This window comes from Sipha flava, unplaced genomic scaffold (genome assembly GCF_003268045.1).
Source record: "Sipha flava isolate LNK unplaced genomic scaffold, YSA_version1 194_pilon_pilon, whole genome shotgun sequence".
Classification (NCBI taxonomy): Eukaryota; Metazoa; Arthropoda; class Insecta; order Hemiptera; family Aphididae; genus Sipha; species Sipha flava.
Window position 1 is genome coordinate 1001968 of NW_020272758.1, and position 18049 is coordinate 1020016.

The following is an 18049-nucleotide window of genomic DNA, read 5'->3' on the forward strand; positions in this document are numbered from 1 at the left end:
AAACAGCTGATCAGTTTAACAATTTAAACCACGGGTGAAACCGGATATTCATAATCTATATCTGCATATTAACATAAGCGAAGCTATTGCCAAACTTTATGATAAATAAGACAAATAATGATTATAATCATCTTAATAACTAATTAATATATATATTTAAAATATTTTTTTAACAATATTATTTAAATTTTATTTAAATAGACAGTATTGAATCTTACCAGATAACAAGAATAAGTACCCGTCAACGACGGATAATTCAGCTAGTAATTACATAACATGCATATTATCATTAATTATCATTGATTATAATACTAGTGTTGAGTAATGATATTATATACATTTTAAATATTAAAAAATTAAATTTTTAAAATCGATCAATAGAAAATACTTATTAATGTACATGCAATATTTTGTTACACATTAAACCTAATCAGAATATAATGTATAATTTATTTTATTATATTATTGTAACAAAATCATTTTTTTTTTTTACAGATTATAGACATGGTAAGTATATATATTTTTATAATTTTGATTACAAATTATAAGCATGTAGTGTATTGAAATACACTACAAAGAACACCTTATAGAAGAACTCTTTATATACTTAGATCTATTTGTAGTAATATTTATATGCTTTGAGTATACTAATTATTCCTGATTTATTGTAATCTTTCCTCAAATATTTTTGTTGGTTTGCAATGTATTATATGTTGTACCCTATTATAATTTATAGGTTATATAAAGTAGAAATTAGTAATAATAATAGTAATTTAACACTAAATATATATGATATACGTATGTAGGTATGACTTACTTGGTATGTATATACTAAGAAAAATTATGTATTAGATCAGATACCAAGCCTTTAAAAAATCCACTACATCATTGTCTGCCATGTTTGACGTAGTTATAATTTTTATAGTTACGAACTACGAGTATTTTACTTAATAACTAAATCTTCGAAAAAGTTAAACAAGAAACACAATATCTTACACCATAAACAGTCACACGTGACTGTACTATACGAGTATATGATGTTATGTCGAGTACTGAAAACATACGTATTTTATTTTATTATTGATACCCTATTTTTGTATAAATACATTCATTGTAGGTTTTACCAAGTTTTTTAATCATGTATTATATTTTCGAGTAGAGGCTACTCATTGATGTTAGTTCCTAAAAATTTTTATGTTGAGAGGAACAAAAAATATGCTAAAAAAATTCGAATTGTAATACATGCAAAATGTAGAGATGAAACTTGGTACACATTACGATAAATCATTCAACGTAATAACATATTATTATTCTTGACTAAAACTTAACTTAACACTAGTCGAATTGTTTTATTTGTGATAAGAGTTTCATTTCAAAGAGTGTCGTAGTTTTCGTTAGGTTTGTTTGTGTTGAGAGTAGCATTTTAGGGGAGGATCGTAGTTTTTTTATGTTTAGTGTATTGCGGGTTGTATTTAAAGGCCATTTTTGATAGGTTTGTTGTATTGCGGGTTGCCTGGGAGAAGTTTTTAAGGGGGATCAAAGGTAGTTAGGTTAGGTTAGGCTCTATTTCTTTCTACTTAAACGTAATGGTAATATAAATATATATATATGGGAACGGATGGACGGGTTAGGCTTTAAGTTTTCGATTGTTTACAGTGGCCGCGCGTCTTCACCGAATACATTCGTGTTAAAAGTTTAATCCTTTTAACTTCTTTTTTTCTTTCAATTAATACAATTTCCATTTACCCGTCACCTACCTACCTACCTAGCTACCCACTCACCCGTTGAAGTTTTTGACGATCGGAAGAGGCGGCGCAGGCTCGCCGTGGAAGTGCGCTTGTAGTGCGAGCGTCGGATCGTTTGGCTGCGCTGCACGTATGGGCGCGCAAAACGCCACCGCCGCGGGAAAACTAAACCCACGGGGCGCGTATCCGGCACGTTGGCCGATGACGATCGCGACATGCACGTTCGGCACTACCACCGCAGTCTGCCGCTAACCGCCGTCCAACCGGTAACTACGCGTCCGCGACCCGCTCGTACCGAAAACTCGCCGCGCATCGTCTTTTCGGCTGTTTCCGCGATTTGCCGTCAGAACTCCGTCCGTCACGTAGTCGCGGTCGTTTGTCGTGCCACCTCGTGACCGCCATGAATCCGCACGCGTTCGCCGTGCCGGAGCCGTGGTGGCTGTCACCGTCACCGCCGGAATGATGGCCTACCGCTCGAAGCGTGCCATTCGGCAGTGTTCGTGCTGCCACGCGAGCCGACGATAACGTCTTGTAACACCGTATTAGTTTGAAATCGTAAACAATTTTTTTTTTTTTTCGTTCATCGTTTTTTCTTATTTCCATACTTGTGCGCTTCTTAACTTCGATCGATCGTTGAAAACGTTTGATTTTCGCGGGTGCGACCGCGAGTTTAAGAGCGGCGGTAACCATCGCCACCACCATGGAGGCGGATCTACGGGTTCTACTGGTCATTTGGATACTGTCCACCATGGGAGCATCACCAGAACTCGCGTCTGAAGGTAAGCGTTTCATTCTTCCATGGAAAAATCGTAAACCGTAGTAACGTAATGTGCAGTACGGATTTACTCTGGTTTGTTTCTTTCCGTCGAGTGGAACTTCAGTGAATTTTGGCGATTCATCAGGAGGTTACGCGATCATATTAATGTCTGAATACGTAACTTTTATATATTTGTAGATTTTGAGAGATTTTCTTAGGTCTTCGAGACGCCCTAGAGTTGTTTATTTGTACTGGTGCGGATGATAAAACGTGAAATGGTTTGAAATCGAAATAAATGAAGTCATTTATACGGATAGGATATTATAGAGTAACTGATGTTGATATTCGATACGCGGATGTGTAAGCAAAGTCGTTTTCTGAATTCATTTCGTAAACGTCTTAGATTCTATTAGTTTTTAATTTGCAAATAATAGATTTTAATTGAAATTTTCTTTTGTCTACTAAATCGAGTTTTTTTTATATAGCATGGCAAAAATATCTGTCTTATTAGTATCAAATATTTAGTTCATTCCTTACGAATTAGTCGATTTGTTTTTAAATGTTTAAAAATTTATTAAGAAACATTTTAAGCATTTAAACGTTACGTTGAATATTAAAATCAACTTTTGTAAATAATTTAATTATGTAAAAAATCATTATACACTTTCATCTTCAGTATTAAGTTATTATTTTATGTTGATACTTAACTCGATATTTCTGTAATATATGCATCGGTTATTGGGCAATTTTAATATCTCTAACCTTCCTTGTATCACGTTTTAATGAAAATGGAAGTACAAATGTATGTATTAAAAATTCTAAAATATATTTAAATTTAAACTGTTTACCATTGAGTTTACATTATAATTTTATGATTATTATATTTTATATTGTTTATGAATGTGAGATCAAATTTTTAACCTCAACTATACATTTTGGTGTCTTTATTATGCGGAAATATTTCCAAAGTTCATAGTATCACCATTAAGCATAAAATGTATGAACAAAATTTTGGTGTATTTATTTTATTTCGACTATTTCATTGTCAGTTAATGTTGAATTTTGTACCTACTATTTGTACTTGATAAATCAATGCATTTAAAAAACGATTCAGAAATAAACTCTATTCCTATAGTCGTAAATGATATTTTACAAACTGCGATTAATAAAATTACTTTTTAAATAACTAAGTATTTTTGAAGTACTTACCTATGTCAGTTATTGTTTTGGATATTATTTGGCACGACTCATGTTCAATGATGGTGTTCAACAAATATTTTTAGTTGTCATTAGACATTTGTAAAAGTATTTTCAAAGATAGGTTTTGTCGAAATGAAAAATAATTGAACTTATAATAAAATTGTTATAAAAGATATAAATTTTCTTTTATCCTTATAATAAAATAATATTTTTGAAAGCCTAATATTATTTAAAAATAACTTGTGTTATAATTTATTAAGTATTATACTAGTATAATTATATATCATATTTTCTATACTTAAGGTGCTCTCGAATAAATCTTAAGCAATAAATGTATTTTTTATTTGAATTTTTTTTGTATACGTATTTCATACTGGAAAAGAGTAAAAAAAAAAAAATAATAAAATAACCTGCGAATAAATCTATTTATGTTAATAAATTACAATGTTTTTTTCAAATAACAAAACTTATTTTGTACTATTTTAATTGTAAATTCTGTTTATTACTATAGTTTTAAATTGTTATATTAGCAGAGTTAATAATGTTTATGAATTAAAAGTTTTAGTGAAAAAATTAAATACTTAGAAATAATTATTATGCATATTATGCAATCTACACTAATTATGATTTGTTTATTATTATTGTATATTTAAAATTAGTATGGGTTTTTGTTTTAGAAAAATAATAAGATAAATATTTTATATCAATGGAAGTGTATGTACTTACTTACATTTACTTTGATGTTTAGTAATTTATATTATTTAACTTGTTTTTAATATTGTTTATGTTTGTTTTTATAATTCACTATTAATCGCAGAAATGGTCTTAACTTTAAACCAAGAAGTTATGATAACATGTTTAAATTTCAAATGTATAAGTTTAAATATTTATAGATAATAAATAAATATACTGATTTCTACTTCAATATTATAAATAGAAATAATTACAAAGCACTAATTTATATATATTTTTTCGTGAATACTGAATAAAATTATGAATTGTAAAAGTAAAAAGTTATTATGCAAAATATTACATTAATACCTTTATAAATAATATTTATTTAATATTTTGACACATTGGTATTAAGTCAAATAAATTATACATGAGATATTGTAAGTCTATTAATAATTGAGATAGAATATCCTGAATAGGGCGAAGGTAATACGGAGAAAAACCAATATTTCTTGTTATAAACTTACGTAATCTGAGTTGAATCTTACTACATAATGGAAATGTTGATAATTTGTACGGCTTATATTATTTTAGCAATGGCTGAGTATTGAAAGTATGTTATTCAATTTTTTGGCAACTGATAGTTAAATATCGAAATAAATAGTTTTATGTGTTTTGAAAATAACAACAAAAGAGGAACAAGCGATCTGTTATTAAATAAGAAATTATCAATTTTAATTTTATATGAATACAGAAAATAAGTAAAAGTTTATCTCAGTTGGTTTTTAAATAAAAATAATAAAAAACGTATTTTATATATTTATGTGGTTACGTTAGAGTAAGGAAATTATATCGGATTAATTTTTCATCTCTTTGATCCTTGTATCACCCCACATTGTAAAACATATTAATGTAACGCACAAATAAAAAATAAAAAAATCATGCATTTTAGAGATGATGAAAATATACGAAAGTGTCATTATCATATATAAATATCTTTAACTAAATAAAAAATAAAATTTAACATACATTTTTCGAATAATTAGTTTCAAAATTTTATTTTTTAACGTAAGAAAATTATAAGAAACATTTTGCGTCCAATTTTGAATTCCATGGTAAATAAAATAACTATAAATATTATTTGCGATTGCAACGAAAATTAAACATGATTTAATTTTTTAAAAAATTTTAAAATTAAATAATATATTTAATTTAAAATATGACAATAATAATTATTGTAAATTATTTACATTGACTACAATTAAAATTTACTAAAGCAAATTTGTGTTCGTAATTGAAGTTGAATATTCACATGGAAAACAAAAAAACGTGGTCTACACTGATACTAAATATACAGTTAATAATAATAGTTGTACTATGTGTACACTACTGTATGGTAACTTACTATACAGTTATGTACTCATATTTACTGAAGAAGTATCCATATCAGTGTTTTTGTTTTTAGTTGATTTCTGATTAATCAATTTTATCTAATTTTATATTTGTAGACGGCGACATATCGACAGTAATGATCAAATTCTAAAAATTAACCGCTATCTTCAATTGTCAAATATTCTTAGAAACATGGAAAATATACGACTCAGTAGGCTACCACAGAATATATAGAATATATATATATATCATATATTCTGTGATGTTATAGTGACTAATTATTATATTTTATTATTATCTATGAAATTTCTATATAATGAAATAAGATATTTAAAAATGTTCAAAATTTTTTTTTTTTTTTTTTAAATATATAATATAGTAGAACCCGTTTAAGACGCTTTCGCCTAAGACGATTTCCCGGCTATTACGCTCATTTTTACGAGTCTCTTGATTTTGACATCATTTTGTTCCCGCGTTATACGATTTCCCGCTTAAGACGCTATTTTTAACTGGTTCTTTGAAGAGCGTCTTAAACGGGTTCTACTGTATTTACTTTTTAAAAATTAATTGTTTTCTACAACTTTTGGGGCCTCAAAATTTGAGGTCCCGGAGCAATTACCCTTAATGCCCTCCCTAAATCTGATCCTGATTATACGAGTACTATGTTATACTATATTGCATTTTTAGAAATATAAACTGATCCACTCAACCGCTTTCATTCAGAATCATTTTTTCAAGAGCAATGGTACATTGGTTTCAAGTTTAAGTTATCAAAACAACAATACTATTCACCCATCCATGTATCATCCCTGACCGTGGAATCTCATATGATCCAGAAATCTTATCTATTTTTTTATTTTTATTTACTAATATCACCATAAGTTAAAAAGAGAGATTAATATATATTTAAATTATTTTTATAATTTCATATTATAATTTTAACGTATTTAGGTACTTGGAAAAATAACTTTTTCAAATATTATTGAAATTTTAAATATAATATTATTTCTAATGTCCGTATATATACATTTAACAGTATCGATGGCATAGCGCATAAGTGTGATAAGTAATATTTTTTTGAAAAATGAGATAAGTGCATATTTAATTTAATCATAAAATTCTGCACATTATGCACAAACGAAATTATAACATTATTTAAGTAATTTTTGTTCTTTATTGAAATCAGAAGAAAAATGTGATGTGTTTAAGTATTACTTTTTACGTGTAAAAAAATGTGTTAAGTACAATATTTTTATTTTTTTTTGTTTTTTAAGAACACAAATGTGGTTATTTATAAGTTTTTTAATCTTCATTACTCATTACATGCTAAGGAAAATATAACAAAAATTTCATTACAGTTCGTTACATTTTTGTATTGCTATAACAGCTCAAAATTAAAAATCGTTCTCCTGAAAATTACGAAAATATCTTTTATTACACTTGTGCACTACGCCAACGGTATAGACTTTTGTTTATATATTTTTAAGAATATTATGGAACCAATATATATTTTTTTGAATTGTAGTTATCTATTTGTAACGCGTTATATCTGAGAAATTACTTATTTAAAATAATATCCATTACATTTTCGTTATACAATAAAAATTGTAATGAAATAACTTTAACGCTTTACTACAAAACTAACGACGTTACTTTCAATTACGTTTCTACCCAACATTGGAAATTTATAATTGATTTTAATAAATTATTTAAAAATAATAAAAATAAAAATATTTTGAATTTCATTATTACATAATACGAGAGTTAACATAAACATTATATTAACTAACAATTTTAATTACGTATAAAAGAAAAAAAATATGGACTTGGATTATATATTTATTTTATTAATAATATTTTATAAAAAGTATAAATACAACTAACTAAACTAAATCTTCCTCGCGTTAAAAAATAATTAATTATGATAAGAATCTTTTATGTTTCATGAAGTTATAAATATAATTAATAAATAGGAAACCTGTTGGACAAAGTTTCAACATATGTTCATCTAGACAATCATCTTATGAACAAAATATTGTAATAACACAAATAATATTATGGTAATAAAACATATTTATATATATTTATAAATACATACTTGTTTATTAATCACACTTATAACATCTACAACCCTATTTCTGATGGAAAGATCGTTTTTAAAATTACTAGCTCGTAAAACAATTAGAAACACTGAAGTAATACTTAAGTAATTACAGTGTGCTACTTTGTAATAAAAGAAAGAATAATATTATTTTTCCATACCTAAGAGGTATACCGTCTTCTTCGATCAAATAAATAGTTTACAGGATAACCGTGTTAGCATGAACTCCGCATTAAGGAATTTAACCATTATTCGTACTCTCTAACCTAACTGGGGATTTTGTAATTCCCACCGTCTCCCACCGGACCCATTCCACTAGGAGTGAAGTCTACGCACATGTAAATTCTCTTCTTAGAGAAGGGGGTACAAGTGCCTCTTAGTACACTCTATCCCCCCCCCCCAAGCGAAAAAGAGATCTTCTAACTATAAATATAACTTATAGTGAGGTTGATTGTTAACAAGAAAAAAAAAATGATGTACAGCAAAATTAGCTCACTTGTTGATATCTCTTAAATATAAATAAAAAAACTTTATGTAAAAAAAATAATTTCATTTATTTTCTTCAAATAATTTTTATTTTAATTTTATATTATGATCTTATAATTATTGTTCAATACCATAATTTTATGTATTTGATAATTTAATAAAAGCTTAGTTACATTTTTCATATTTCATAATAAAATTTTATAAGAAAAAAAATAATGCAATATGAGGAAAACTCACGAAACCATCTAAAAATTGTCCATATAATGTAAAAAAATGTCATTTTCATCAAATAGATATATTTTATAGAAGGGATATCTACTTTATGAAATAAGTTCTTTCACTGAGTGGACGCATAAATACAAATAACACGATATTCGGGTATTACAGATGGTCACTGGTACATGCATATATTTGTGAGTAAAAATATATTACTTTGAAATTTGACAAATAATTATAATACTATCAACAAAAACCATTTTTTAAATGTAACCTAACATTAACGATGTACAATACATTTTTTATACTTATTATATTATGCATAAAAATATATATTTTTTTAAGAACAAAATCGTATGGATATACTTTTCCATTCTATTCAAATTCAGTTTGAAAAAGGATAATTACTATTTTATTTTTTTTTAAATGTTAATGAAATCATATTATAATAACTTATACCAACAATGAATTATGAAATTTAATTTTATATTTATTTTAACTACTTAGTCAATAATAAATACTTAATATTAATAAGTTTATGTTAAAATAGATAATCGTAGTCCTTATAGTGATGTGAATTAAATTCGGAATCTCCGAAAATCCGAAAAATCCGGATTTTGGACTTCAGTTTAAAAATTTGAATTTTGGAATTTAAAGATCGAAGTTTAGATTTTAGGGTAAAATCCGGATTTTGGATTTTGAATTCCAGGAATCCGGGTTTTCGAACTTTGACTTATCCAGATTTATCTCATCACTACATTTTATTGATGTATTATGAAAAAAGAATGAAAATATATAATTCATTTTTTATATAATATTTAAGAAATTTTAATTCATAATATTTAATTTTTCGATTATTTATACCAATTACAAATTAATATAGTGGTTTAAATTAAAATAACGTTTTGTTCATTTTTAGCTACGGAAATAAAAAAAAAAAATGATAATAAGTAGTTTATAAAAACAATATTGGACGTAGAAAAATGTTGGCTCTATAATACGAGTTCAAAAGAAGAAAAGATAAGGCTTGTTTAATTTATCAGTCTTTTATTTTGAATTCATTATTCTGAAAATAATGCATAGAAAAACTAAAAACATCACTAATTTCGTAATAAAATTTAATTTTAGATATTATTTTAAAAATAAAACATAATATTAGTGTAACCTATTAAGATCAACATATTACAGTCTAAAAACTTCCATACCATATAATAAATTATGAAATGTTATTTACATAATAAACCGTCTTTGTTTAATACTATTAATAATATAAAAATAAGTTTTATATTACAATAAGTATTTTAATTTATAATATAATACTCTAAGTGGAGCAATATATCGAACTATATTGATTTAAAAATAGTGTATATTTATTTTTATAAATATATATATAAGGATAGGTAGTATTATGATTTTTATACGTTAAAAAAAACAAATGCAAAAAAAATCAATTATCTGATGAAAATAATGTTTATCTGATATATTCAAATCTAGAAATTATTTAATTGATTTTATTTAAATATTAATCTAAAGTAATGAATAAAAAACAGCAATCACACACAGTTCCTAAACAAGTTGTCGTCTTTTGTATTATATAGTTACATGATATTTAGATATACATGCAGTTACAATTAGTTATATACTTATATACTATATATACACCTATATACTTATAAATATATAATTCTTCTTTCGTAGTCAATAATTACTATATAAACGAATATAATTTGTAAGGTAAAATTAAAATTCATAAGAAACTGTGAAATTTTTGTGAGTATTTAATATTTAAGACGATAATATATCTTGACATTTTAAATGCATAGGCGCAACTAGAAGGGGGAGCTAGATGGGGATTAGCCCCCTTGGACCAAGATTTAGCCCTCCCCCATAAATATTCCATGTTATACATGGCGTACCGCATACAGCATACTTAACTCACAATAGTGTCACGTAGAAAAAAAGACACATTGCAGTAAATCCAACTTGGCTCAAAATCTAAAATATATTAACCTAGTATATATGAGTAGGGCTAATTTACAGGTTATTTTAAGTGTTGGTAGGAGGGCTGTAGCCCCCCCAGATTTTTTATCGTAGTTGCGCCTATGTTTAAATATATAAAAATATGAATTACTTCTTAATAATAAAAAGATATGTAAGAATATATAGAGTAATAATTTGGTATTATTAATATAAACTTCAAAATTATATGGATTTTGATTTAAGGAAGCATAACTTACATATAGGACTGCGTAAAAAAAAATAAACTAGACAATAATTCAAATATTCTAGTCCTAGTCATATAAAATAACCTTTAAATAAGCGATATACTAAGGATAAGTGAAATAGAGGAACAAATGACTGATATGATATAGGTGAACTAATGATATAAATTTAAAATTAATGTACCATTAACTTTAAAAAACTGGTATAATCGAGGGAGAAAAGGATAGTTAGTTATTTTAACTGCTACTTCTTAAAATAGTTTACATAAGTATGATAGTTTAAGGACCTATTAATTTTGTTGATCTAACATTAATGAAAGAAATTATTAGTATGACCCATGGACTTTGATTAAATTAATATAATCTTATTTATTATTATACAATTAATATAATGCTAATTTTAAAATATGCTTATATTATAGTATTGAGGTTATAGGTTATTTATTTTATTATTATTTAGTTTTAAAGTCATTATTTAATAATTGTATAGTTGTATCTTTCATCCAAAAAATCGTTTTAGCTTCATGATTTAATAATGTTTTCAGGATTTGTTGCTTAGTTTAATTAGTCTGGTACGATAAACTCAGATTTTGGTCCCTTACTCTAGTGTTATATCTCTATACGTTCAACCTTTTTTTCTTTACTTTTGCAAAGGGATTTACGTGTTCTACCCTAAATTCAAGTGTAATTACATCAGGTGGGCAATGGCTGACACCAATGCTATTATGAAGGGCACGATAGAACCTTGTTTTATACACATTAATCACGCAAGACTTTTCTGTTTTATAATAGCATATTTTTTTTTTTTAACAAAAAAATAATAATAAATCTATACACAATATAGATTTACTTTTGTATGAATTATGTTACTAAAGTTGATTTAGAAAATACTAAAAGTTTGTTTTTAAATAAATTATGCATGGAAATTATTGTTCTATGCATGATTTTATGTTTTTATTCTTTCCATTTCAATATTTTTGTAACCCACAAACGACTTAAAATACTTTGTGAAGGTTTATAAAATAAGATTGAAGCAAAGAAGAGTAATTCTGTGTTGACAGTACAGCTGTCGCACGTCTTACTGAACGTTATTTGGTCGTGGTCTGTGTAATGGTTATGTCATTAGCGTAAAATTACGTTATCTATAGTTTTGGATAAATTTTAACTTAAAAGACGATTTTTTTTAAAAGGAAAATAAATTTCTTTAGATTTTTGTTATACCATATAGTATAAACTAAATGCTGAATAAATTAAATTTTATATAATTTATTTAATACAAAATATTTTTAAAAAAGTTACTATTATTTAAAAGTTTAAGGTGTATATATGATATTAATAAACCATTGAATTAAATAATTATAATTTGTTTTATTTTGTTTAAACGAAATATGAATGTGATTTGAACTTATGACAAAATTAATAAAAAATGTTAAAAAAGTTAGTTTATGTTTTGAAAAATAATAAGTTGAAACGTTCGATATTACATTTGGTTGCCTGTGTCTGAAGTTTTATTATTTGGTTAAAATATATATACAAACATAATATATACATAAATATCTCAAGTTTTGTTGGAATAAAACGCTATTTTTTTCTTGACAGTATAAAACTTTTTCACTAGATGTGGATGCTAATAAGTTCGGGTTCATTTGTCCGGTTTTTAGTTCGAAATTCGATATGGTGTTAGTATTTGGCGAATACATTTTCCTCCTCTTTTTCTAGATGGTTTACCTTCGTCTTCACAAAGTTTCCTTACACGGACTGCGAATACCTTATGAGGACAACTTTTGATGGAAAGAAATACTTGTATTGGTTTCGCAAAATTATAAACCTTCGGCACTATAGTGAATGAAATATTAAGAGATATTCGTTTCAAAGAAAAACATTATCCAAAGAAAGTTTCGCCAAAAGCCATTGGGCTAAATAAATTCGAGAAAGTTTGTATAATAGAATGCAATCTAAATTATTGTTTTATATCGTTAGGCGCGAATGAAGAAGATTTTTGAGATTGTGGTCCAAAAAAAAAAAAAAAATTGTCGGTTACAAATATATTAATCATCTATCTAGTGAATACTATTATTGTTCATTTAATAATTTAATAATCATAATACGTTAACAAATTTTGTTTTATGAATAATAATCATGTACATATAAATACATTTTAAATTCGTGTTTTCTTTATAAAAATAATTTTTTAAGGCCTAATTTTAAAAAATGAAGTATTATTTAATTAGTTTATGAAAATAATTTGAAAGTGATTTATTTCAGTAGACAATGCTTAGAATAAAATTATTATTGGTGGTTGAAGATAGATTTAAATCGTTATCATTATAAACCTCTCAAATCTGACATAGCTTTGTGCTAAAACAATATTGTTAATTTTTTAGGTTTTTGGTTGGAAAATTCCATAACTTTCACCGCGTTTTAAAAGTACTTATGATAATCGAACTTTCATATAATGTAAAAATCATACATGTAACATTATTGATATTTAAATATATTTAGAATTTGCTAAAAATACTTAATCTAACTTTACAATCATTTAATAAATAGCATGTTAGTTTACGAATAAGAATTTAGTAAGAGTTTTTTAGGAAACCATTGTCGGAGATTTTTTTCTCCTGCAGTCTTCAGTCTAATGATTAGTTTGAAACAACTTTCATATCAAATCGGGAATTATAACCGTTTTAAACAACATGAGTTTGTTTCAAATTGGTTTATAAAATAATAAAAATTATACTCTTAAGCTTTAAGTAATATGTTATCCTTGCTATAATATATCTGTTTGATCATAAAACTATTACGGGAACACATTCATTATCATTAGTTCAAAAATTATAACAAAACTGAGTGAGTTTGGTTATAGACATTTATATGCATACAGGCATACATACACACACACACACACACACACACACACACACACACACACACACACATATATTTGGTTTATGTATTTTTTTACTATTATTATGTATTATTTTTACTATTAAACATAACAGTTTTATATAAAATACAATTTAATATATTTTTACTCAAAGATTTCTTTTATATTAATGTGTTTAAGATGTTATTATAAATAGGGTTAATTAGTATAACTTCAATATCTATACATCTGCAAAGAATTTGCTGTATTTAAAAAAAAAAAAAAATAAAAATAAAATAACACTGTCCGTTCTTGTTGTTCAGGCCCACCACTAGCCGGCTTGGGAAGCTAGAATAGTGGTAGGGGCCAAAAACCCCGGGTTGACCCACCGACGTCAACCAAAAACCCAGTCGGTACCACGGGAGGGGGAGCCCCACCGCACGCCGGACCGGCCTGGCCGCTCCAGACCCGGTGCCCCCAAGGTTGAGGAGCCTAACTCGGCTGAAACGTGGTGGCAGTGGCACAGCGCAAGATAGTAACAAAACCACAACACCCAGTGGAAACCGCGGGTCCTAACACGGTTCTCGTGTCCGCGGTTTAAAGGGTACGGGCGAAAGCTCGGTGCTGGTGGTCCTTATGACGACCCGGGCTCCTTGGTCATACCTTGGGGTTCGTTCGACCGCGCCTCTTGAGTAACGCTTCGCGTTAATAGGTGTGCGGGCAAAAGGCCTCGGCCACAAAACCGGATCTCGTGTCCGTTCTTGTTGAAATGGAATTACTATTATTGCAGATTTTATGGGTGCCGTTTATTATACAGCAGAGAAAATTGTATGTAAATAAATAAAATATTTGTATGACATATTTGATATTAGAACCGGTATGAATCTATCAATTTCAAACAAACCGGATAAAAAATAAACTTATACATAAAATATCGTACACGGAATTTTTTTTACTCTATCACTGAGTATATAGTAAAAAAAAGTAGACAGAGGCTGTAGAAGTTCATTTGGCTAAGGTTATTTATGACGTTATCGATGTAATGACACCGAATTGCTAGGATAACGTTAAAAGGCACAATGCCTTATCCTTCCCTATGACGAGTATATTGCCATATCCCTAATAACAGATCACTGAACTAGGAATAATTTTACATTTGAATATTATGTATTATATATTTTATGGAGTCTTTACTTTTCTGGCATTTATTATTTTTAAAGGATTTCGATGCATATTGACTTTTAATTATATTTGTAATGGATTCTATTTATTCATGATTGCAAACGAACATAGAGACTAAATAAATAATTCATGATATCGTTATAAAATTATTTATTGAAAATTAGAAGTACATTTTCAACATAAAAATTCTTTTAATACAGACATTTCTTATAATAAATGTAATTTATTAAGAACTTTTTTTTTATTATGATCGTTATACATGCATGAATAATAATATTAATTTATATTTCGAAAAAATTAAAATAATATTGTTTGTGTAGTGAATATTTAAATAAATATGGTATATTTATAATATATTTTCCACGAATATATGAATACAGAACATTGTTAATATAATTTAACAATGTTCATATTTTTGTGGGATATTCTGTATACCTATGTATTATAAAATTTAGTATTTAAAAATATATTTCTTGGATTACTTTCCATTAAGTAAGCATTTATTTTATGTAATAAGTTAATCTTAGTTGGAATAAAAATATAACTAGAATTGTATAGTAACTACATTTAGGTATCAGAAAACAAGGAATATCTTTTTTGGAGAGAGCAATTTAATAAAAGAGTATTTTAAAACGATTGGAGCCATTTTTAAATTGTATTTATTTTTCCTAATTAATTATATACAAATCATTTATTATTTCAAAAGTTAGGGATTATTTTTCATTTAAAAAAATATAAGTTTATTGGTTAAATTTTAAGACTTGCTTTTTTGAATTTTTCTACACACCTTGTTGGTGGTAATGATAAACATAATGCAATTTTTTACTTAGTGCACTAAAATAATCTTGCACAGTACTTCTATTTAATTAATATAACGGTTTTAAATTTTTAATTATAATTTTTATTTTTATTAATGTAAATATAATTTACTATATTTTTGCAGTTAAATTACAATTTAATAAACAATATTATAAATATATACTCAGTGACGACAAATTTGAATCTTATGTCATAATCTAATTATTCAATAAATAACTGCAGGAGTATGAATTTTATACATTTAACCTTTTGACTCCATACAAACACATTTTAAAATTTATTTTAAAAACTTACCATAGGTTATTCTGAAAGAAATTCGATAAAGGCGACTGTGGAAGTAAAAATAAGACAAACGTCAATTGGCCAGGTCATTAATCTCGCTTTACATGACAGCTCAGAGTTGGAATCAATATTTTTCATACCTGCCGTCTGTCTACTTCTCATTATGTCAAAACGCTCATATTAGAATGAAGTACATATTTCATTTTCATTCACACGATTATTTTGCTACCTCTCTAGACATTTTTTATTTTTTATTTTAGTGCAAATAAAAAAGTAATTTGAAATTAATGCGATGTATAAGTATTTATATGTATTGTTTATTTTTTTTCTAAAGAAAATTTAAATTTCAAGTAATAAGCATTGATTTGTATTTGAAAAAAATATACTTAATACAACATTTAATTATTTATATTAAAATTAATTTATATTTTTCAGCAAATTTATTAATAACATTTTCGCTTTTAATTTTCCATATTCCTGCTAGGTTAGTAAATATACTCTATATTTTAGTAAATCTTGTTTATGGCATATATAAGGAAATATATTAAGCTCAATTAATTCGTTTATAGTACTTAGTTACAGTAGTGACACGAGTAGTACGCGAAATGAGCAGTGCTTAAAATGTATACATCGGATAAACACTTATCAAAATACACAACATATCTAGGTGAATAATATTTCTTTTCATTGTTTTTTCGAATCATAATTATACATGTTTATATAATACAATTGAAGAAATATATATTTATATTTTAATTTAAATATATCAGAAGAATGTGGCCCACATTGTTAAATTTTGTATTTTAATTTTTAATTGGTCTATTTTCAACTTAGTACATTTTTATAAAGTACACTTTATTTTGCCTTCTTACGATTTATCCTGGATTATGGCTGAATAGTTTTGAATTTATCTTTTTAGGTCGAAAGCAAATGAGTCCAAAATTGTTTCTCAATTTTCCAGGTTTTTTCTGAAAATTGACCACCCTCAGCATAATTATAAATTATAAATCTTCCATGAACGTTGCGAAAGTTAGTTTCTTTGATATTGGGTTACAAAGAGTGGAACAATTTTTTTTTCTTAATCTATTTTACGGTAAGATTGAATAATCATGTATCCGTATCAATTTACGCGTTCCAAACAACCATACTGGATTTCATGTATCATTTCATCTTCTCACTTTCTGATCTCATATTTTAACCAACGATATTTTAATCAGAACTATGTGGTCTTTAAATTATTGTAGATATTTAATCCTTATAAATTTGTTTTGTTATAATAGTTTGTTATCATATTTCATTACTATCGTAATTTTCTTTAAATATATTGCTTATATTAATTTATTTGTATTCATTGTCAATATCTGACTAGAGTATATATTTAAACAATTTAAATTTAAATTAAAAAATAAAATATTCATTTTATTTACTAATTTTCGGTTGACAATGGATTTTTTTCTCGGTTTGCAATCATGGCAATGAACTGTCAAGATGAATATATACGAGTATATCTCAATTCCGGAGATTGACCGATGATACAGTGTAGCCAGAATAGATTATGCCATTACGTGAAATAATATAAATATAATTCCCTTTCGATAGTTACTATCTTACATATTGGTTATAATAATTATTGAGTATTTACAAAAATAGGGATAGGACGCGGTTCCGTCTCATCGATTCTCAAATAATCGAATGAGGTGGACGGAGGTTAGTAAAAAACCGTGTGTAATTCATTATTGTGCCGACGGTGGTCATGTTGTCTGTAATACGGACTACGAGACTGATCTGGTTGGAGCTGGTATGTCACAGAGTTCGGCAAACAGGTGGGTGTTCGTCGTCGATCGCTATCGAATAATCACCAGTCAACGCACAGTGGTCTGAAATTCAATTTTAGGCGGAAAAAATGAACACCTCTTAATTTTTAATTAAAATTATAGATTAATATATCAAAACTACATGTTTCGAGTACCTTGAATTCAAATTTAGCACAGGTTTTGAACTTGGTCCGCAGGAAGGGTTCTAAGGAGGGAATTTATCTATGTATAATATTTCAAAAGTATGGAATTTATATCAACTTATATGTTTAAATAGTAGCTGAATTCAAATCTAGTA

General features: G+C 26.7%; 1 protein-coding gene across 1 annotated transcript in view; it reads left to right on the top strand.

Annotated features, from left to right (window-relative positions):
• The first annotated feature begins 2432 nt into the window (after positions 1-2432).
• LOC112681662 (B-cell receptor CD22-like) overlaps positions 2433-18049 on the top strand; it is a 356479-nt gene continuing 340862 nt past the window's right edge. Inside the window, exon 1 of the mRNA XM_025551937.1 lies at positions 2433-2524. Coding sequence (XP_025407722.1) covers positions 2446-2524 — 79 coding nt within the window. The 5' untranslated portion in view covers positions 2433-2445. The remainder of the gene's footprint in view (positions 2525-18049) is intronic.